The sequence below is a fragment of the Bufo bufo genome, chromosome 5 (assembly GCF_905171765.1).
Source record: "Bufo bufo chromosome 5, aBufBuf1.1, whole genome shotgun sequence".
In the NCBI taxonomy this organism is placed as follows: Eukaryota; Metazoa; Chordata; class Amphibia; order Anura; family Bufonidae; genus Bufo; species Bufo bufo.
Window position 1 is genome coordinate 375,882,689 of NC_053393.1, and position 22,379 is coordinate 375,905,067.

A 22,379-nucleotide genomic window follows, 5' to 3' on the forward strand; every position below is an offset into this window, starting at 1 on the left:
AATCTACGCTTCACCTATGAATATGACAGGCAGTCACTATTATTCTTGGATGTTCTCATCACTAGGAATATGAGGGGGCTGGGGGGACTTTATACCACTGTTTACCGAAAGCCCAGCTCTAACAACTCTCTTCTGAGATGGGAAAGTAGCCACCCAGTACCACTCAGAAGAGGAATTCCGAAGGGGCAGTATCTGCGCAGGAACTGCTCCACCAAGCGGGAGTTTATACGTCAGGCCTCGGACCTGAGAGCCAGATTTCAACAACGGGGCTACCCTGATAAGGTCCTTAGATCCACCTTTCGGTCAGCCCTGCAGGAGGAAAAGGTCTAACCTACTTTCCCCTAAACCGACACAGGAGCAGGACACAGGTCTGATTAGCCTAGTCACTACACTTGATAGTGCTTCACCACAGATATGGCAGATGGTGACCCAACACTGGGGAATTCTCACTATGGATCCGGATCTGCAACCCGTGGTGGGGGTATATTCACATATTACCTACTGTCGGGGGCGGAGTTTGCGTGACAGGTTGATCCATAGTGAATTCATTCCACCAACTCCCCTGGGTTGCTCATGGCTAAATCAGCAGACACGTACAAGGGTCTGCTTCAAGTGTAGCGGGTGTGTGGCCTGCAGATATATCTATACAGGTTCACAGTTCACAAGCCATAACACGGGAAAAACGTACTCCATTCAACATTACATTAATTGTAAAACCAGAGGAGTGATTTATCTCCTCACTTGCGAGTGTGGCTTGGAGTAAGTTGGCAAAACCATTCGTGAATTTCTGCGAAGAATAAGAGAACATTTGAATAATATTGCCAAGGAGTGTGGCTTGGAGTACGTTGGCAAAACCATTCGTGAATTTCGAAGAAGAATAAGAGAACATTTGAATAATATTGCCAATGGAAGTGATACACCAGTAGCCCAACATGTTATATGCCTTCATTAGGGCAGGGCAAAGGTATCATTCATGGGTATTGATAAGGTCATTAACCAACCCCCCCCCCCCCCCCCCCCCCAAAGAGGTGGTAACTGGGATCGCATAATTCTCCAGAAAGAAGCCCGCTGGATTTACTATCTGAAGACTATGGCCCCGCTTGGTCTGAATGAGCAACTAAATTACAGCGGTTTCCTCTAAAGGCTTTTGTGAATGTATAGTGTATCATTGGTTCCAGCATCACTAAAGCATTGATCTTCTATAACTACAGTAATAGTTGTATCTTAGCTACAGGAATATGTTTCTGCAACGTTAATTCTGTATTGTTGTTATGTTAATATGTCTTTACCCAATGTGCAGTAGAATGTACTTTGGGGGGGGGGGGGGGGGGGGCATTAAATGCCCTTTTCTTTGAACTTTTCTTGTATACCAACTGACATCAGTCATCGATGCCTTGTCTCCTCAGCTGGAATATCCACTCCTTTGATCGGGCATTTCCAACTGCAGGGCGGCACTGCCGCTGTCCCCACTGTTCTACTTCCGCATCATGTGATTGCCGCCTGCGTTCCATGGAGCGCATGACGTGACATGTCGGCGAGCCTGGGGGCGCGGTTCCGGCATCACATGATCGAGTCACCTGACTCACACAGATTTTGCATTTGACGCGAAGCAGCGCCTTTTACCGAGATACCGAGCGTCAGAATACGCGTTGTCATGCAGCCCTGCCCACTGGTAGTTAGGCTACTGTAGTTTTTAATTACCTTGAAGTCCCTTATCACTATAGGGCACCTTAGGGATTCTTCCCGATCACTTGCATTTTCAGTACGGGACATCTTTTTACATTGGTGGTAATCCCTGTCTCCTGATTCATAGTTGGAGTTATCCACTTTGAATATTCAGAGTTTAGCTATTATGTAATCAGCCAATGTGTATTTAGCTACCTCTATATTCAGCAACTAGCATATGTTTATCCAGCAAGTTATGTACCCAGCTTATTTACCCAGATAATTGTGTATGCAGCTATTAGTGTACTCAGCTTTTCTAACCTAGACGGCATATCCCCTGATGAGTTACTGCAACGAAACGTGGCACGTCGGGAACTTCTTTCTAGGGTGCACTAGGGATTCTTCCCGGGCCTAGGGACAGGTATCCGGGCAGGGGTCGCCCCTTTCGTGGGCGGGTGCTCTGCATAGGTAGGTAGGGTTGTCTCAGCCCCCTTCCCCTCCTAGGGCAATTTAGGGAGAGCTGTTCCTGCTGTCACTTCTGCATAGAAATTCAAGAGCTACCCTGCCTCGCATATATGACGCATTGGAGAACTCCTATCTTCCGCTTGGTGGTACATTAATCACGCACCTGGTACTTATGGCAACCTAGGGGCCTTTGTACGATCTACATCCGAAGCAACAATCCAGACGTGATGGGTGGGTGAGATTGTTAAATTTTTCCCTCCCCAGGTTGTATCCCATTGTCCCAACCTGCCTAGTGACGAAGTCAGTAATGTTGTAGCCAATTGGCGCACAGCACACAAGTGTTCTATAATTGTTGCATGTCTCTATGGTGTTAAAATATTTTAACGACTATTAGTAAAAGTTATGTTTTAAAGGATAACTGTCATATTTTATTTTATTTTTTGCTAAAGTGTAGGGCAAGTGATGGGTAACAATTTTGCAATAGACTTGCTCTGTTACATTCACTGAGCTGCGATAATTCATGAAGCAGCCGCCGGAAGTAGAAGCACTGTGCGCAGTGAGCCGGCTGCTGCTTCATGAATTATCACAGGGAACGCAGGTCAGTAAATGTTACGGAGCATTAGATTGCACAGAAAGGGGGGAGAGAATATAAATGTAATTTTAACTCCTAAGACTCCTGTGCCCAGCCTTCTGTCTCCCAGAGAAGCACGGGAGGCAGAAAGGCAGAAGCACAGGCAATTTTTCCATTCAATTAGGACTATTTAAGGGGATCAATAATTTACCATTATGTCAAACAGAAGTTAGGCCTCTTTCACACTACCGTTTTTTTTTTCCGTTTTGCAGGCCGTTTTTTGCATTCCGTATACGGAACCATTCATTTCAATGGGTGCGGAAAAAAAAAAAAAAAAAACGGAATGTACTCCGTATGCATTCCGTTTCCGTATCTCCGTTCCGTGCAAAGATAGAACAGGTCCTATATTTGGCCGCAAATCACGTTCCGTGGCTCCATTAACCCCTTAAGGACACATGACGTACCGGTACGGCATGTTTCCCGAGTCCTTAAGGACACATGACGTACCGGTACGTCATGGCTTTAAATAGCGATGCCGGCGCCGCGGGGGTTAATCGGAACGGGATGCCGGCTGAAATCATTCAGCCGGCATCCTGTAACAATGCAGGGGGGGGTCATTTGACCCCCCCGCATCGACGATCGCAGAAAACCGCAGGTCAATTCAGACCTGCGGTTTTCTGCGTTTCCGGTCCATTCGGGTGTCCTGTGACCCGATGAACCGGAAAAAGACTGCGATCGGTGGCGTAATTATACACCACCTATCGCAGTCCGAGGATTTGGAGAGGCGGTGCTGGCCCTGGTGCTGAATGCCGCTGTCCAGGGTGCTGATTGGTGCAGGGGAGAGAGGCGCGAGATTCAAACTTCCTGCGCTCCTCTCTCCCCTCCTCTTCCTGTCCAGCACCCTGACCGTGCAGCATCGTCCAGCACCAGCTCCTGTGTCCCCCTAATCGCCATCCATCACCCTCCTGCACCCATCGCCACCCAGGTAGGTTAGGGTCAGTGAGGGAGAGGCACCGTTAGGCAGGGAAAGAAGGGAAAAGTTAGAAAAAAAAAAAAAAAAAAAGCACATTTATTCTAAACTTTTTTGTTTCAGCTTTCAGACCCCAGACCCCCCCTGCCACTTGCCCCCCCGCATCCCCCCCACCACCAGCCCCCCCCCCCACCAGCCCCCCCAATCCACCCACCAACCCCCCCCCCCCCCCACCAGACCCTTCCCCCACCACCACTTTTTTTTTTTTCTGCGCGCGCTGACTGTCCGGCACTCTTAGCGTCCGGCCACTGTTAGCGCATCGCCCGCCCCACCACCCCACCGACCGCTGATCAGCGTTGAACCGCTGATCAGCAAGTTTGAACTTTTTTTTTTTTTTCTAACATTTGCCCATTTTTTTTGCCTGGACTTTTTAGTACGTGAACACCCGTGCCCCCACACACACGCACATAGAATAAAGGTTTACACGCACGCACATACACACGCACACACACACACCCATGGCCCGCCGGATGTTCTCGGTGGAGGAGGCATACGCCCAGATTGCCTCCGACTCAGAGAGCCCCAGTGAGGATGAGGATGACCCCACGTTCCTTTTGTCATCCGCATCCTCCTCATCATCATCGGATGACGATGAGCCACCAAGGCAGCGGAGACGCCGCCAGGCGGAGCCAGGGGCCCCACATGCTAGGGATCCTGTGGCCCACCCTAGTACGAGCCGCCCTGGGGTTCGTACTGGTTTCCCGGCCCACCAAATAAGCCCATCGGAGCCCCCTGCCGATGAACTTAGCTGGTGTCCCCCAGTGGACTTTGAGCCCGAGATTCCGGATTTTGCTGGCAATCCAGGAATCCAGATTCCCACAGTGGGGTTTACTGAAATGGACTTTTTTAGTTTTTTTTTCAGTAACCCACTGGTGAATCTGATGGTGGAGCAGACGAATCTGTACGCCCAACAGTTCGTCGCTCAAAACCCGGGCTCATTTTTGGCTAGACCCGGTGGCTGGACGCCGGTCAGTGCAGCCGAGATGAGGACATTTTGGGGCCTCGTGCTGCATATGGGTCTAGTGCAAAAACCCAGTGTCAGGCAATACTGGAGTGGGGACATACTCTACCAGACCCCACTGTACAGTACGGCCATGACACGCTCCCGGTTTGAGGCCATCCGGAAATGTCTGCATTATTCCGATAATGCAGCATGTCCCCCCCGAAGTGATCCTGCCTATGACCGGCTGTACAAGATACGGCCGGTCATCAATCACTTTGGGGCCAAATTCATGGAGGCCTACGTACCTGGAAGGGAGGTCGCGGTTGATGAGTCTCTCGTTGCGTTCAAGGGGAGACTCAGTTTCCGCCAATACATTCCCACAAAGCGGGCGAGGTATGGCGTGAAGCTATACAAAATTTGTGAGAGTACCTCAGGGTACACTTACAAATTTCGTGTGTACGAGGGGCGAGATTCCCGGATTCAACCACCAGAATGTCCCCCCACTCTGGGTGTTACCGGGAAACTCGTGTGGGACCTTATGTACCCACTGCTGGATAAGGGTTACCACTTGTACGTGGACAACTTTTATACCAGCATTCCCTTGTTCAGGTCCCTTGCCGCCAGATCCACGTTCGCTTGTGGGACCGTGCGGAAAAATCAACGCGGCCTCCCTGCCCACCCCCTCCAGGTACCCATCCCCAGGGGTGAGACCCGTGCCCTTACCAGTGGAAGCCTGTTGCTGGTCAGGTATAAGGACAAGAGGGATGTCCTTATGCTGTCCACAATCCACGGTAACAGCACCACCCCCGTCTCTGTGCGAGGTACCGCGGCAACGGTCCTCAAGCCCGATTGTATCGTCGCCTACAATCGGTATATGGGAGGAGTTGATCTCTCTGATCAAGTCCTCAAGCCATATAATGCCATGCGCAAAACCCGGGCATGGTACAAAAAAGTTGCGGTCTACTTGGTACAGGTTGCCATGTACAACTCTTTTGTACTATCCCGAAGCGCTGGCAGCACAGGGACATTCCTCCAGTTCTATGAGGCAGTCCTCAAAGACCTGATCTTTTCGGACCGGGAAAGAGCAGGCCGGAGTACCTCGGGAACTGGAGGCGCCCGGATCGTCCCTGGCCAACACTTTCCAGGTGTGGTCCCCCATACTGGAAAGAAGGGACGAACCCAAAAAAGATGCAGAGTGTGTCACAAGAGGGGGATACGGAAGGACACCACCACTCAGTGTGACACGTGCCCCGATCATCCGGGCCTCTGCATTATCGATTGCTTCAGGGAGTATCACACTTCCATGGAGTACTAAATTTTTATAATCCCCAACAGTCCACTAGAGAACATAAAACACTATGGCTCTCAGACTTTGGAGACACGGAAACAATTTTTCTTTCCCCAAAAAATATTAGTTTTAGTGCAGGCATCCTCAAACTGCGGCCCTCCAGATGTTGTAAAACTATAACTCCCAGCATGCCCAGACAACCTACAGCCATCAGCAGGGCATGGTGGGAATTGTAGTTTTACAACATCTGGAGGGCCGCAGTTTTAGAATGCCTGCTTAGTGTCTCCAAAGTCTGAGAGCCATACATATTGGGCATCGTCGCGTGCGTAAAAGTCGTCGCTATAAAAATTACTTTTGACCAAACGCCTCGGATGAACGGTGTTAAAAATATAAAATAAAAACGGTGCCAAAACACCTATTTTTGGGCAAAATTTCAATTTGAATCCATTTTGCCGGTAATAAAGCAACGGTTAACAGCCAAACAAAACTAAATATTTATTGCCCCGATTCTGTAGTTTGCAGAAACACCCCATATGTGGTCGTAAATGGCTATATAGCCGCACGGCAGGGCATAGAACGAAGGGAACTCCATATGGTTTCTGGAAGGCAGATTTTGATGGACAGTTTTTTTTTTGACACCATGTCCCATTAGAAGCCCCCCCTGATGTAGCCTAGACTAGAAACTCCAAAAAAGTGACCCCATCTAAGAAACTACACCCCTCAAGGTATTCAAAAGTTACTTTACAAACTATGTTAACCCTTTAGGTGTTCCACAAAACTAAATAGCGAATGTAGAAACAATTTTAGAATTTAATTTTTTTGTTACATTGCCTCAAAAAGAGTAATATAGAGCAACCAAAAATCAAATTTACCCCTAAAATAGTCCCAAAACAACAACCACCTTATCCCGTAGTTTCCTAGATGGGGTCACTTTTATGGAGTTTCTACTCTAGGGGTGCATCAGGGGGCTTGAAAGGGTACATGGTGTAAATAAACCAGTCCAGCAAAATCTGCCTTCCAAAAACCATATGGCGTTCCCCTTCTTCTATGTCCTGCCGTTTAGCCAAATAGTAGTTTACGACCACATATGGGGTGTTTCTGCAAACTACAGAATCAGGGCAACCCATTTTGAGTGTTGTTTGGCAGTTAACCCTTGTTTTACTCCTGGAAAAAATTGATTATATTGGAAAATTTTCCAAAAAATAGAAATTTCAAAATTGTTTCTCCATCTGCCATTAACTCTTGTGGAACACCTAAAGGGTTAACAAAGTTTGTAAACCCAGTTTTGAATACCTTGAGGGGTGTACTTTCTTAGATGGAGTCACTTTTTTGAAATTTCTATTCTAGGGGTGCAACAGGGGGCTTCAAATGGGACATGGTATAAACAAAACCAGTCCTGCCAAATCTGCCTTCCAAAACCCATATGGTGTTCCCCTCCTTCTATGTGCTACCGTTCGGCCAAACAGTAGTTTACGACCACATATGGGGTGTTTTTGCAAACTACGGAATCAGGGCAACCCATTTTGAGTGTTGTTTGGCAGTTAACCCTTGTTTTACTCCTGGAAAAAATTGATTATATTGGAAAATTTTCCAAAAAATAGAAATTTCAAAATTGTTTCTCCATCTGCCATTAACTCTTGTGGAACACCTAAAGGGTTAACAAAGTTTGTAAACCCAGTTTTGAATACCTTGAGGGGTGTACTTTCTTAGATGGAGTCACTTTTTTGAAATTTCTATTCTAGGGGTGCAACAGGGGGCTTCAAATGGGACATGGTATAAACAAAACCAGTCCTGCCAAATCTGCCTTCCAAAACCCATATGGTGTTCCCCTCCTTCTATGTGCTACCGTTCGGCCAAACAGTAGTTTACGACCACATATGGGGTGTTTTTGCAAACTACAGAATCAGGGCAACCCATTTTGAGTGTTGTTTGGCAGTTAACCCTTGTTTTACTCCTGGAAAAAATTGATTATATTGGAAAATTTTCCAAAAAATAGAAATTTCAAAATTGTTTCTCCATCTGCCATTAACTCTTGTGGAACACCTAAAGGGTTAACAAAGTTTGTAAACCCAGTTTTGAATACCTTGAGGGGTGTACTTTCTTAGATGGAGTCACTTTTTTGAAATTTCTATTCTAGGGGTGCAACAGGGGGCTTCAAATGGGACATGGTATAAACAAAACCAGTCCTGCCAAATCTGCCTTCCAAAACCCATATGGTGTTCCCCTCCTTCTATGTGCTACCGTTCGGCCAAACAGTAGTTTACGACCACATATGGGGTGTTTTTGCAAACTACAGAATCAGGGCAACCCATTTTGAGTGTTGTTTGGCAGTTAACCCTTGTTTTACTCCTGGAAAAAATTGATTATATTGGAAAATTTTCCAAAAAAAAGAAATTTCAAAATTGTTTCTCCATCTGCCATGAAGTCTTGTGGAAGACCTAAAGGGTTAATAAAGTTTGAAAAAACAGTTTTGAATACCTTGAGGGGTGTAGTTTCTAGAATGGGGTCATTTTTGGGAGGTTTCTATTATCTAAGCCTCACAAAGTGACTTCAAACCTGAACTGGTCCATATAAAGTGGGATTTTGAAGATTTCTGAAAATTTCAAAATTTGCTTCTAAACTTCTAAGCCTTGTAACATCCCCAAAAAATAAAATATCATTCCCAAAATGCTACAAACATAAAGTAGACATATGGGGAATGTAAAGTCATCACAATTTTTGGGGGTATTACTATGTATTACAGAAGTAGAGAAACTGAAAGTTTGAAATTTGCTAATTTTTCAAAATTTTTGGTAAAAATTGTATTTTTTTATGCAAAAAAATTAACTTTTTTGACCCAATTTTAGCAGTGACATGAAGTACAATATGTGACGAAAAAACAATCTCAGAACGGCCTGGGTAAGTCAAAGCGTTTAAAAGTTATGAGCACTTAAAGTGACACTGGTCAGATTTGCAAAAAATGGCCTGGTCCTTAAGGTGAAATAGGGCTGTGTCCTTAAGGGGTTAAAGTCAATGGGTCCGCAAAAAAAAAAAAAAAAAAAAAAAGGAATGCATTCATATATGTCTTCCATATCCGTTTTTTGCGGAACCATCTATTGAAAATGTTATGCCCAGCCCAATTTGTTCTATGTAATTACTGTATATGCCATACGGAAAAACGGAACCAAAACAAAAGACGGAACAACGCATCCATGAAAAACGGACCGCAAAACACTAAAATAGCCACAAGGTAGTGTGAAAGAGGCCTTAAGCTGTATGATTTTAGCCAGGACATTTTAATATAGCATTGGCGCACACACACACACACTATGAAATGTAGGCATAAGTCTTCATGCAGTTCACATTTTAGGTTAAAAAGGGTTCTACACGATTTAAAAATAGATAACCTATACTTTGAAAAGGTCATCAATATCAGATCAGTGCCGGTCCAACACCATGCGCACCTCCTCCAGTCAGCTGCATTGGAACTACAGACCTCTGTCCACTGGACAGAGCCGATTATTGTAGCACAACTCCTATTAAAGTCAAAGGCAGCAGCTCTGTCCACTACACCGTGGATGAGCTGTGTAGTTCTGGCACCTGAGCTAGATCACAAACAGCTGATCAATAGGGGGGGTGGGTTGTCGGCCATGCCCATCTTCAATTGGTGACTTATCCAAGGAATAGGTCAAATTGTTAAATCCTGGAGAACTCCTTTAATACTGAGCTGTACTTACTGAGAATCTGTTACACAGGGATCTTTCTGCAGTGCAGTCAACTTTGGCGATCTTCACATCACTCAAACCCGGAAAGTCCTTTTTAGAAAGATCCTCCCATGTAGGGGCAAGATGTTTACAGTGTCCGCACCTTGATGTGAAGAGAAAAAATAAAATAAAAATTAAAATCACTTTATATAAAACCTTAATGAAAAGAAAGTATAGACCCAGACAATCTGGGGAACCTACTTTCAACACCCCACAATCCACAGCCAAAATACTCACCATGGTGCATAGAATTTAATGAAAGTAACGCCTGTGGCGACCGTCTGGTCAAAGTCACTTTCAGTAAGAGACAGGACTTTGGACTGGAAGAGACAAAAACAAAATGTTTTTCATGAGCACCTACGTGGATTTACACTTCATGTCTTAATGAGCCGTGTCAGGTATTCCCTCCATTACACAAACTAAATGTACCCTGCTTCAGTCACTGCGGTGTAAAGTTGCTGTGTATTTACTAAAACTGCCAAAGAACTGTAAAGTTTCATCAGTTTTCACTCTTCAACTCCTGTGAATTTAATTGGCTGCACTTATAAAGCGCCAATAGATTTATATGGCTGTCAGCAGATTAGTAATAGCAGTAGCTGAGAACTAAACGTGGCATGAAGACTACAACAATAATAACCAATATTAGAGAAGTTAGAGCTTTGACACCTATTGGTTTCCATCCAATAATTAGCCAAACATTCATCATATCTAGCAAAGCTTTTCAGCCAGGTCAGAGGATGGCACGAGTATCCTTCAATCACAACGGGCACATTGTTTGCTGTAGGGAAACCCAGGGATCTCTGTCCTCACGTACACACCTCTGCGGCTGCTGGCTCTTCAGTCTGTGCTGGGATATCAGCTTCCTTTCCGTCCACAGTTTTCAGTTGACTTTCGGCATATTCTTTCATGGAATCCAAGTCTCTCTTTCCCTTGTATTGATCCACCTATAACAGAAGTGTGTGGTAAACATAGTCCTCATCACGTGACATATCAAGGAAACGGATTTGCTGAAATTGCCCTCTTAAAGGGCTATGACTGATGTAAAAAATGAAAAATGAGACATCATAGTACATGACAAACCCCTCCTAAAAAGCTAGAAGCAGCCAGTACCTCCCATGTATCCAGAGATCTCTCAGATCAGTGCTCCAATTGCTCTGCTAGATCTCTTAATGTGGCAGCTCAGAGAGCATGTCCATTCTGCTGCAGCTCTCTCCCAGCAGTGCTACCCCCACCGATCTGACCTATCCTTAGTGTAGGTCATTGATACCATGAGGCCGGACAAGACCTTTAATTGTTAACCTCTTAATGCCCAGCTCCGTACATGTACGGCGCGCTGATCGGGCAGGTGCAGGAGCTGTGCCTGCCCGATCCGCGGCAGGGGTCTGGCAGTCAGATAGCCGGACCCCTGCTGTATGCGCTGGCATCGGTGAAATCACCAATGCCGGCGCATTAACCCCTGCACGGCCGCGGTCAGCGCTGACCGCGGCACATGCAGACTTCAGACGTGTGCAGGGTGGCCATCGGGTCCCTGAGCTGCTGTGACCAAGACCTGGTGGCGGGGAAGGCAGCCTGATGCCTTCCTTAGGCATCGTGGCTGCATTCTGGGAGAGCCTGTGAGATCCAGCTCCCTGGATCTCACAGGCATGAAGCTGTAAGTGTATTACAGTGGTAATACACTTACAGCCAATGCATCCCAATACAGAAGTATTGTAATGCATTGTAAAGGGGATCAGACCGCCAAAAGTTGAAGTCCCAGAATGGGACAAAAAAAATTAAAATTTGATAGATTACACATTATATATCTATCGCATGACCTAACACCTCAAGTAGCAACTATTTTTAGAGTCATTACTATCCATTATAAAATTTGAGACATTGAAATTTGGAAATTTTTGGTAAACTTGGTATTTTTTGTAAATAAAATGAAATTTGACTCAATTTTACCACTGCCATGAAGTACAATATGTGACGAGAAAATCTCAGAATGGTCTGGATAAGTAAAAGCGTTTTAAAGTTTTTACCACATAAAGTGACACTGGTCAGATTTGCCAAAAATGGCCTGGGCAGAAAAGGTAAAAAAAATGGCTTGGTCCTGAAAGGGTTAAAGGGAGTCTTTCACCACAGCAGTGACATTATACACCGCTTACATAACTATACACGAGTCAAATGGTACCTTTGTTGTGTTAGGCCTCATGCACACGACCGTTGTGTGCATCCATGGCCATTGTTCAGTTTTCCGTGATTTTCTGCGGACCCATTGACTTTCAATGGGTCCGTTGAAAACTCGAAAAAGATTGTCATCCGCGTCTGCAATCCGTGGCCGTTGGCAACTTTTACACAGATGGATCACAGATCTGTCTGCATAAAAGCTTTTTCAGATATGAGTTTTCACTTTGTGAAAACTCATATCAGACAGTATATTCTAACACAGAGGCGTTCCCATAGTGATGGGGACGCTTCTAGTTAGAATATACTACGAACTGTGTACATCACTGCCCCCTGCTGCCTGGCAGCACCCGATCTCTTACAGGGGGCTGTGATCCGCACAATTAACCCCTCAGGTGCCGCACCTAAAGGGAGAGGGATGTGAGGCCGCACTGGCCACCAATAAATATAATATTGGGGAGGGAGGGGGTCTGCCCCCTCCTGCCTGGCAGCAGTTGATATCTTACAGGGGGCTATGATACGCACAATTAACCATTTAGGTGCGGCACCTGAGGGGTTAATTGTGCGGATCACAGCCCCCTTAAAAGATCGGGTGCTGCCAGGCAGCAGTCATGTACACAGTTCGCAGGATATTCTAACTTGAAGCGTCCCCATCACTATGGGAACGCCTCTGTGTTAGAAAATACTGTCGGATATGAGTTTCACGATCTAACTCAAATCCGATGGTATATTCTAACAGAGGCGTTCCCATGGTGATGGGGACGCTTCAAGTTAAAATATACCATCGAATTGGAGAAAACTCAGATCCTATTGTATATTAACTCCTGACTTTACATTGAAAGTCAATGGGGGACGGATCCGTTTGCAATTGCACCATATTGTGTCAACGTCAAACGGATCCGTCCACATTGACTTGCATTGTAAGTCAGGACGGATCCGTTTGGCTCCGCACGGCCAGGCGGACACCAAAACGTCATTTTTTTCATGTCCGTGGATCCTCCAAAAATCAAGGAAGACCCACGGACGAAAAAACGGTCACGGACCAACGGAACCCTGTTTTGCGGACCGTGAAAAAATACTGTCGTGTGAATGAGGCCTTAGTCTGAAGTTCACCAGAGGCAAAAACGCTGTTTTATTCATATGTAAATGAGGGCTCGCAAGTGCCATGGGGTAGTGTTCGGGCTGTAAGTGCCCAGGCCTGTCTCTTCTCACATAATTCCTCCCCAGCCTGTTACTTGGCCCGCCCTCTAAGCATCTGGCTGAGATCCTGCCGGCGCATGCGTATTGCATGGGGCGATGCTGCTGCCCAAAATGGTCCCCACAGTGCACATGCCCGGTCGGCGAACTGCGCACTCGTGGGATCTCAGCAATTATACTGGGTGACGCAAGGGACTTACAGGGCGAGTCAAGTAACAGGCTGGGGAGGAGTTATACGAGAAGAGACAGGCCTGGGAACTTACAGCCCGAACACTACCCCATGGCACTTGTGAGCCATCATTTACATATAAATAAAACAGCATTTTTGCCTCTGGTGAACTTCAGAACACCACAACAAAAGGTACCATTTGGCTCATGTATAGTAATGCTGCAGTGCTATGTAAGCGGTGTATAATGTCACGGTAGTGGTGACAGACTCCCTTTAAACTTTTTTTTAATAACCTGCCTCAAGCTACTTTCACACTTGCGTTCGGAGCGGATCCGTCTGGTGTCTGCACAGACGGATCCGCTCCTATAATGCAAATGCTTGTATCAGTTCAGAACGGATCCATCTGCATTATATTTCACAAAAAAAATCTAAGTGTAAAAGTTAGTCAGACGGATCCGTCCAGACTTTGCATTGAAAGTAAATAGGGGACGGATCAGTTTGAAAATGGCACCATATTGTGTCAACTTCCAACGGATCCGTCCCCATTGACTTACATTGGAAGTCTGGACGGATACGTTTGGCTCCGCACGGCCAGGCCACGGAGGAATGGAGGCCAAGCAGGGCCAGACTGAGGCATTCTGAGCGGATCCGCATCCACTCAGAATGCATTGGGGCTGGACGGATGCGTTTGGGGCCGCTTGTGAGAGCCTTCAAACGGAGCTCACAAGCGGAACCCCGAACGCAAGTGTGAAAGTAGCCTCAACCCTCAGAATGCATGGGGCTTCCCAGGTGACAACCTTCATCACAAAAATTTGTCTATTTCATATTATCATCATCAATCAGGGGAATGTTCTTTATGCTGCAGCTCTCTACCTGTAACTGTCAAATACACTAACAGATATGGCTGATGACAGTTGAAAGATGGAACTGAGCATGTGCAACCACCTCATTAGTTGGACATGCACATTAATATCCAGATTAAACATCAAGAGGCGGCACAATAATGAAGTAAAAAAAAAATATATATATTCTAATGGAGCATTTTTGTATCTGGAAGGAAATTACAATAGTAAGGGTACTTTCACTAGCGTTTTTCTTTTCCGGTATTGAGTTCTGTCCTAGGGGCTCAATACCAGGAAAAAAACAGATCAGTTTTATCCTAATGCATTCTGAATGGAGAGCAATCCGTTCAGGATGCATCAGTTCAGTCCCTCTTGTGTTTTTTGGCCAGAGAAAATACCGCAGCATGCAGTTTTCTCTCCGGCCAAAAATCCTGAACACTTGCCGGAATCGGCATTAATTTCTATTGAAATGCATTAATGCTGGATCCAGCCCCAAGTGTTCCGGCAAAACGGATCCGTTCTTCTGGTCCGCGCATGTGCAGACCTTTAAATCTGTGAAAAAAATAAATACCAGATCAGCTTTTCCGGATGACACCGGAGAGACGGAGCCAGTATTTCAGTGCATTTGTCAGATTGATCCACATCCGTTGGCGTCCAGATTGCCAGATCCGGCAGGCAGTTTCGGCTACGGAACTGCCTGCTGGAAACCTCTGTGAAAGTAGCCTAACCAGTTTTTCTTGCTGAATTACAGTATATTAAAACATCATTTAATGGTGTAAGAACCCCTTTACTGCCTCTGTACACTGATGGTATTACTTTTTTTATTTTTATTAAACTATTTCTTCACATGTACAGTGCCCTGGAATTAGGCTACATGCACACGACCGTATGTGTTTTGCAGTCCGCAAAAAAAAAAAAAAACTAATGACGTCCATATAGCTTTTTTTGGGCAGATCTATTGTAATAATGCCTATAGGACATGAACTATTTTTTGGGGCGGAGCTACGGAACGGACATACTGATGCGGACAGCACACGGTGTGCTGTCCGCATTTTTTGCGGACCCATTGAAATGAATGGGTCCACATCCTATCCGCAAAAAAAAAAAAAAACGTAACGGACACGGAAACAAACAACGTTCCTGTGCATGAGGCCTTAACAGAACTTTAGAATAAATAAAATGCTTTCAGTTGTTACGCACTTTTTCCCCATTTCTAAACCACAGCAAAGTTGGATAGCCGCGGACTTGATTGTCAGAGCACAGGTCATTATGCTGGGTACAGTCCACCTACGCAGAGTGAAGAAAAACAAGATACCAAATAACACCACACAAGTAAATGTTAATTTAAACAAAGATAATTCATGTGGAACAATTTTTATAACTAGACCGTTTACCCCCCTTTATTAAGGAGCCTACTCTGGAGTTTTTACATTGCTGCATTTAGAGAATATAAACAGCACACAGCATTGGTTTTTTACATCACTCATATTGCGGATCAGATAACGGCCTTATTAAACATTTTTATTACCACAAGACTTCAAAATATGATCTGCCAGTCACAGTTCTAATGCTATACTCTGTAGTCAGTGACAAACTGAAAAGCTATTTGTCCGTACCCTGGCCTAACAGACACAGTAAGCACCGGCTGCCTTGGCAAATCAATGTTCCACGATAGTGTCATGGGGCACCGATGGGGTGAAGGCAGTAGTGCTCTTTTCTATTCTCCTGCAAAGTAACAGGGCCCTGCAGCACCCTTGGGTTCCCAGCTTCTATATAACAACGTCTATAGACATAGTTAAGAGCTACCAAAGTAATATATCGTTGTTCAGCAGTAGGCAAGTGACTTTCTGTAACTTTTATGCTAAATCTACAGAACGGGGATGGGTTTGAAGGAAACTAAAAAAGCAGAATGGGATGATAGTATCTTTACATATGTTAAAGAACATCTGGCGGGGATGATGGTGCGGTCTGAACTGGAGAGCGGCCTTAATAGAAAATATGACACTATGGAAACTGAATGAGAAGCTCCTTCCTGTGTCATGCATATTCATGGACTCATGTAGTTGTAGGGCCAACGTAGTGCTCTTCTGCCCCACATCTCCACATGTACGTGACAAATGGCTGGTGAGCAGCCGGAGAATGGCCGAGACAGAGCCACTGTGCTCCAGTGATGACAAGGATTGAAGAGAACAGGGTTCACATACGTTGAACTTAAGACAAAAAGTATATCACCAGACTAGACTCTGCAGGATGGAGGAGGAAAAAAAAAAAAAAGCTGTGTACTATTTTTTTTTTACCAACTGTCTAATGTTAAACATACAGCAAAATCTTGTGAGCTCAGCTTTAAACTGCCAGTGAATAGTGGTCACGGCTCCAGCATGTGCCAGGGCTGCCAATCAGAACGCAGGCCCACATGTTTGTCCAGTGATCGATCCTACCTGCCACAAGACTGCCTTCTAATTACATATGGACAGTAATTAAAGGGGGTCGTCTGTTCTCAAAATATTGATTACCCTTCCTCAGGACAGGTCATTGATATCAGATAAGTGGGGGTCAGCCTTTTGACGAGGCGATGAGTTTCGTGCTGCATCTTCTTCACCGTTTACCAGCATGTTGTCTAGATTGTAGCGGCAGTGCAGTGCAATTACAATGGAGGCCATTTTGGCCCCAAAAATGACAGAAATTCAGGCGGATCCAGCATGCATGTGGAACCTGCACTTTCTGAATTATATGGTAGCCGTCATGGCACATAACAGGTATATTTAGTGTTAGGAACCCGTCTAACTAGAGATCGCCTTGACGTGCGGCAGACGGGCTCAAATAATTTTGTACAAAACGATTTGCCAAGCATCTCTAACTTATTAGTTCAGCATTTGCAATTATGATGCAATTTTGTACTTTATTTGGTTTGCAGTGAGCTGTTGCATTGCATGTTTTGTTTAACAGTCTTGTTCTCAGCCATAGCAACGTGCTCCTGCGCTTTGGGATGTGCTGACTGACCCCCTTTTTCAGTGCAATTACAGTGGTTCGTCCCAATGACTTGAATGGAAGATTAAGCAGTACTTAGCACACACCGCCGCTACAACCTAGACATTGTGCACATAGATACTGAAAACAATGCAGCGCTATCCTCACCAATCTGAGGGTTGGTCATTGATATCAGGAAAACAGACAACTCCTTGAATTGTTAAAAGGGAACCTGTCACCGGGATTTTGGGTATAGAGCTGAGGACATGGTTGCTAGATGGCCACTAGCACATCCACAATACCCAGTCCCCATAGCTCTCTGTGCTTTTATTGAGTACATATGCAAATTAACATAAAAGTCATATCTTACTTGTGTGACCAGAGAAGAGTCATATTTTCAAGCTCTGACTCATCTCAGGTTAATTTGCATATGTATCAAATCGAATTTTTTAAACAATAAAAGCACACAGAGCTATGGGGACTGGGTATTGCGGATGTGCTAGCGGCCATCTAGCAATCCATGTCCTCAGCTCTATGCCCCAAATCCCGGTGACAGGTTCCCTTTAAGGTTTTAAATTTTATTTATTTTTTTCTTCCATGCAGCCTGAGGGTTGAGTCGGGTTATTTGATCTTCCCTGGTGACAACCTTCAACACAAAAATGAGTCTATTTCAAGATATTTTGTAGGGAAATTGTATATTGAATAATCTTAATAAAGCAAGGACACGTCTGCAGGAACTCTGAGTGCAGGATATGAACGCTCACGAGTAGTCATAATAAATGGTGACTAATTTGTTGGTTGGCATTTAGCACATACTCCAAAGTAATGTACGGCATTGTACTGTACAATACGTGCCCGAGATCTGATATGTGTTCATTTAAACCACATCTAAAATAAGGGTTTTCCCTGAGCCATTTAGACCAGCAGTGAGGACCAGAGCGTGGGCCTGGAAGGAGCAGAGGATTAAACTGGTACGTATGGCCATTTTTGTTATTTCATCACAATTTCTATTAGTGGGAAAATGTGTAAATAACTCAAAGTACCCCCTTTAAATTTGACAGAGTTATGATCTAAAATACATAATCAAGATCAAAATGCTTCTGGAGGCAGAGGATCAAGCCAATACAAGACCAACAGGCTGCATATGTGACAAGCCTGTCAGTGGCATATTCTCCGTTCTAGGCCTCCACGGATAAATCACGACACCTCTGTACGTACCTTAGCAATCTTGACAGCATCAGAATCCGGATAGGATGATGCCAGCTGTTCCCATGCAGGGGCCAAGGATTTGCAGTGTCCACACCAAGGAGCAAAGAATTTGATGAAATGGTTTCCTACAAAGTAAAGTTACACATTAAGACAAGTAAATTCACAAAAGGCCACATTAACAGCATGCCATACACGGGTATGTGAAAAATGAAGGCTATGTAGTGAAGATATTGTAAACTTATGTCGACATGTATAAAAAACAAAAAAAAACAGTTCTCTAACAGTATGCCGTTTTTATGTAGAGTTTTGTACATGCATTATGTATATGGTTAAACCAAGACTTATACAAAAAAAACTTTGTACCTTGTGCTACATGATCCTTAAAGTTAGAGGAGGCAAGCTCATAAAGGCCCTGCTTAGCTTCTGGAGGTTTGGGAGCTTCTTGTTCAACTTTTGGTTCCTTTATTTAAAAAAAAAAATAAAGCTTAGAATTAGTTCAAATCAAACGTCGAAACACCAGATAATTGTAGTAAAACTTAAATTGTAAGAACAAACGCTGGTCATGATTATGGTTTCCCTAAAACACTGCCATACAACCAATGTGAACTGCTGTACAAGCACAGTCACACTCCTAGGAGCAATGCATTATGGGAGAAGAGCTGCATACATACAAAGTTGGATGAACCATGCCACAATTTTTTTTCTGTCAAAAAGTGTAGAAGACTATAACAAAAAAAATAAAAAATAGACCTTTATATGAAATTGGAAGCACAAATAGTGTTCACACACCTTTATTTGGAGGGGTGTCAGTGCGTCTTATGGGGCGAATAGCACAGCAAACGGCAGCAAGAAGAATGCTGGAGGTGAGGAGCGGAGGCCGGAGCAGGAGAGGCAAGTGTATTTTTTACTTTATGTGATATGAGGCATGGAGGCTGATCTGATGTCTGAATGAAAGGTGGGGGGGGGGGGGTACTTATATTTGGGCTCTTATCTGAGGTCTGATTGGGGGACAATATTTTTTTCTTATGGTCATCCTCTAAAACCTAGGTGTGTCTTATAGGGTGAAAAATACGGTAAATCCCAAATCCTACTATTAGAGCACGATCTTGAAGATCGGTCTAATCCAATCCAGAAATGCAACATGTGAATAAGTGTAATTGTCTTTTACTTCAAGGAGGATTGCAAATTATTGAATTCTGTTTTTAGTTACATCATATTTTACACAGCGTCTTTTGGGGTTGCATTACGAGCCGTGTGTATCTAATACGTTGGTCTGATCTTCCTCCAGCGGGCTTCTCAATAAGACTGGCATGTGTAACACCAGTCTTTAGTAAATGAGCCCCAAAGCTTTGTATGAGATGATGCAGAATTGTTACTGCATGGGAGATGCATTTAGTTACTAAGACTTTAAAAGGCGCCCCCCTAAACATAAGCAAGACGTTTATACAGGTGTAAGACGCAGATAGGAATACTGAAGTAATTCACTAAAGTCTTGCACAACTTTGGGCGATACAAAGTTTGGCTCCACTGAGCCAATACATTTTAATGCTGTACGGAAACCACATTAAAAATGAATCTATGATCCAAAGCTCGATTGGCTCAAGTCTACTCTTAAAGGGGTTGTCCAGGATTGGGGACATTGGTGTAATAGTACTAGAGTGACATACATATTACATACATGCATGTCCTACCTTTACCACATATTTTTGAAGCCCCGTTTTCATAGGAAATTCTTAGCCGGAAGTGACCGTTTTCTTATACTCTGACGTACCGGGTCTCTTGCAGGCGAGCCGAAGCCTCTTCTTCCGGCTGCTCAGGGAGCCCAGTGACGTCACCAGCACTGATGGGCGGTCCGTAGCGCTGCTCTAGCGAGCAAAAAAGCTAGGGCAGCGCTAAAGCCCGTCTATCAGAGCCGGTTAAGTCACCGAACACACTGCCGGGCGGAAGCCTCCGCCGAGCAGTGTGCTATTGTAAACAAAAGAGCCTTTCGTGCAGGGCAAAGGAGAGCATCGGAGCATGAACTTCTCCGATGCTCAAGTCAAGGGGGCTGCCTGGGTGAAAATGGGGATATGTCCGGGTTCAGCTCTGAACCCAGACAACCCCTTTAACCATGTTTTTGTTTTTATGGTGTTCACTGTGTCATAAAATGAAATGCCAAAAGTAATCTGCAGATCTTCATGATTATGAGGATATAAAAATGTATACAGATCTGCATAAAAAAAATATTGCATCCTTAAACTGTCTGCAGGGCATTACGAGGGCTTGGTTTTGCATTAAGCTGTACTTTTTATTGGTAACATTTTGGGAGTGCATAAGACGCACTAACAAAAAAGTAAAAAATAAAATCCAAATTGCCTAGTGATCAAAGAAACTTTTTGTAACGTACTTCATTAATGCATTTTCAATTTTTTATAATAGAGATCTCCTCCCTAGGCTCTTTCACACTTGCGTTCTTTTCTTCCGGCATAGAGTTCCGTCGCCGGGGCTCTATGCCGGAAGAATCCTGATCAGGATTATCCCCATGCATTCTGAATGGAGAGAAATCCGTTCAGGATGTCTTCAGTTCCGGAACGGAACGTTTTTTGGCCGGAGAAAATACCGCAGCATGCTGCGCTTTTTGCTCTGGTCAAAAATCCTGAACACTTGCCGCAAGGCCGGATCCGGAATTAATGCCCATTGAAAGGCATTAATCCGGATCCGGCCTTAAGCTAAACGTCGTTTCGGCGCATTATCGGATCCGACGTTTAGCTTTTTCTGAATGGTTACCATGGCTGCCAGGACGCTAAAGTCCTGGTTGCCATGGTAAAGTGTAGTGGGGAGCGGGGGAGCAGTATACTTACCGTCCGTGCGGCTCCCGGGGCGCTTCAGAGTGACGCCAGGGCGCCCCACGCGCATGGATGACGTGTCGCATGGATCACGTCATCCATGCGCATGGGGCGCTCTGACGTCATTCTGGAGCGCCCCGGAAGCCGCACGGACGGTAAGTATACTGCTCCCCCGCTCCCCACTACTACTATGGCAGCCAGGACGTGTCCTGGGTGCCATAGTAACACTGAACGCATTTTGAAGACGGATCAGTCTTCAAATGCTTTCAGTTCACTTGCGTTGTTACGGATTCGGCAGGCACCACCGGCAAATGGAGTACACGCCGGATCAGGACAACGCAAGTGTGAAAGAGGCCTAAAGCGCACTTTTCCCTGTGCACTTAAAATTCACTTTTTTGTACACAGCTTACTTCTCAGTGGTGTAAGGGCTGTACAGTTTATGAATGTGACCACAGAGTATGGAGTACGGGCAGGAGCGCACATTGCTGCTCCTGCCTGTGCCCCCCTCCCCCCCCCCCCCCCCCCACAGGTTTACCAAATCCTGGCATAGCACATGGGTACCCTGTAACCATGCGCTATCCCAGGATTAGTTAAGCAGTGTGGGTTCATGCCTGTGCCTGCTTCACCAAGCCAAAAGTCCTGCATCTCAACTCCATGTGCTATGCCAGGAGTTAGTGAAACTCCAGGGGGCACATGCAGGAGCAGCAATATGCACTCCTGCCTGTACTCCGTGCCCTGCAGCGCCATTCATAAAGTGTACAGAAAAGCGCATTTTAATGTGCGCTCTAGGAAGGGGGGGGGGGGGGGGGAATCTCTCAAAAATTCAAAATGCATTAAAAAGGGTCTCTCCAGGGATAAAAAAAAAAAACAAAAAAAACACTTAAAATATATTTTATAATAAATATATTCACAAATACCTTTTATTACTTAGAATGGCTTGTTTTGTCTGGGGAACAATCATTAGGAGAAATAAAATGGCTGCCGTCCTATCAGTACACACAAAGTCTGTCCTAATCACACAGGAGGACTGTTACTTCACCACACAGTGCTGCCTCATCCTCCTCTCTGCTTGTCAGGAATCATGATCCTGAATATAGGTGAATCTCTGAGAATTAGGATGAGGAGACATGAGAAGAGGGTGAGGTGTGGCTAATGAGCAGCAGCTCTTGCTTACAGTCTTCATTACCACAGTCTGTCCTGTCCGTCCTCTCGGTCTCCTGATGAACTAAATTCCCCAGAGATTGCGTGTGAACTAATGGGACAGCGGCCATTTTGTTTCTCCTAATCATTGCTCCCCAG

The 22,379-nt window shown here is 45.0% G+C and overlaps 1 protein-coding gene across 1 annotated transcript in view; it reads right to left on the reverse strand.

Moving 5' to 3' along the window:
- TXNDC5 (thioredoxin domain containing 5) overlaps positions 1 to 22,379 on the reverse strand; it is a 37,708-nt gene that overhangs the window by 9,183 nt on the left and 6,146 nt on the right. The window contains exons 4-9 of the mRNA XM_040432106.1: positions 18,619 to 18,715; positions 18,265 to 18,380; positions 15,280 to 15,366; positions 10,524 to 10,649; positions 9,943 to 10,025; positions 9,679 to 9,808 (exon numbers count right to left, since the gene is read on the reverse strand). Of these exons, the coding sequence (XP_040288040.1) occupies positions 9,679 to 9,808; positions 9,943 to 10,025; positions 10,524 to 10,649; positions 15,280 to 15,366; positions 18,265 to 18,380; positions 18,619 to 18,715 (639 nt within the window). The remainder of the gene's footprint in view (positions 1 to 9,678; positions 9,809 to 9,942; positions 10,026 to 10,523; positions 10,650 to 15,279; positions 15,367 to 18,264; positions 18,381 to 18,618; positions 18,716 to 22,379) is intronic.